The 955-nt window shown below is 35.7% G+C and overlaps 1 protein-coding gene across 1 annotated transcript in view; it reads right to left on the reverse strand.

The window, feature by feature from the left end:
• Positions 1 to 955, reverse strand: part of LOC107665331 (myosin light chain kinase 2, skeletal/cardiac muscle-like) — a 9,089-nt gene that overhangs the window by 6,288 nt on the left and 1,846 nt on the right. The window contains exons 2-3 of the mRNA XM_016456160.1: positions 344 to 431; positions 1 to 129 (exon numbers count right to left, since the gene is read on the reverse strand). The exon at positions 1 to 129 is cut by the window's left edge and continues 1 nt beyond it. Coding sequence (XP_016311646.1) covers positions 1 to 129; positions 344 to 431 — 217 coding nt within the window. The remainder of the gene's footprint in view (positions 130 to 343; positions 432 to 955) is intronic.

Here is a 955-nt window from a genome sequence, read left to right on the forward strand (position 1 = left end):
CCCTATATTTGTCTACTTCTTGCTCCTCTTCAATAAGATCCAGATGCGCAGTCTCTGCCGTACATTGAGAAAGCTGATTGTTCTGTTGGTTGAGCTTCTGCACTTCTTCAAACCCAGCCTGGACTAAGTCTTGAAAAGGAGGGGAAAAGGAAGAACACAGTAGAAACAGAAGAAAATAATGACATTAAATCTTTAACATTTCTTCTTCGTTTTATTTAAACAAACCTTTCTTCGATTTAAATCAGAAAAAATGCTAAAACTTTCAGTTTATTTACAGATTCAGATTAGATTTTCAATGTGATCTCTGGCTTTTAAACTCTACTGTGTTTTCTTTTTTTCTCACCTGATGCATCCAGTGGTTTCTTTTTCTTCTGGGTTTTCAACCCCTTTTGGTACACTTTAGATTTCTCCTTCCCATCCTTTTCTCTAAACTAGAGAGAGAAAAAGAAACAACAGTAGAGAAAGAACGAAGAGAAGAGAAATGTATTTTAAAAATATGATCAAAATTGTTTGGACAAAGGTATAAGCATCTAGGGTCTTGAATGAAGTGCCATCAATATTCTGAAAAGCCTATTGTGGTATTTTGAACTTCAATGTTTCATTGATAATAATAGAGTCTAACCATGGTAAATAACAAGATTATCGTTCATCAACACCCCTTTAAATAAAAACACCTGCTTTCAATGTAATCAGTGACACGTACATTCATTCAAATGCTCTGAGCTAAAGGGCAATGAATCTGATATTTCTGATCACAGACAATCATCTGCTATGAGCTGCATGCACAGTTGTGTCCTTGAGCTGGTACTGAGAATCACTCATCGTGTCATCGGTCAATCTGTTTTATAAATGGCTCAAGCCAATGACAAGGACAATGAACCTGGCAACCCATGTACTAGAAAAGCCACAGGTGGAAATGCAGCACAGCTAGACAAAAAAAAAAAAAAAAAAAAAA

This window comes from Sinocyclocheilus anshuiensis, unplaced genomic scaffold, assembly GCF_001515605.1.
Source record: "Sinocyclocheilus anshuiensis isolate Anshui unplaced genomic scaffold, SAMN03320099.WGS_v1.1 scaffold199, whole genome shotgun sequence".
NCBI classification, from domain to species: Eukaryota; Metazoa; Chordata; class Actinopteri; order Cypriniformes; family Cyprinidae; genus Sinocyclocheilus; species Sinocyclocheilus anshuiensis.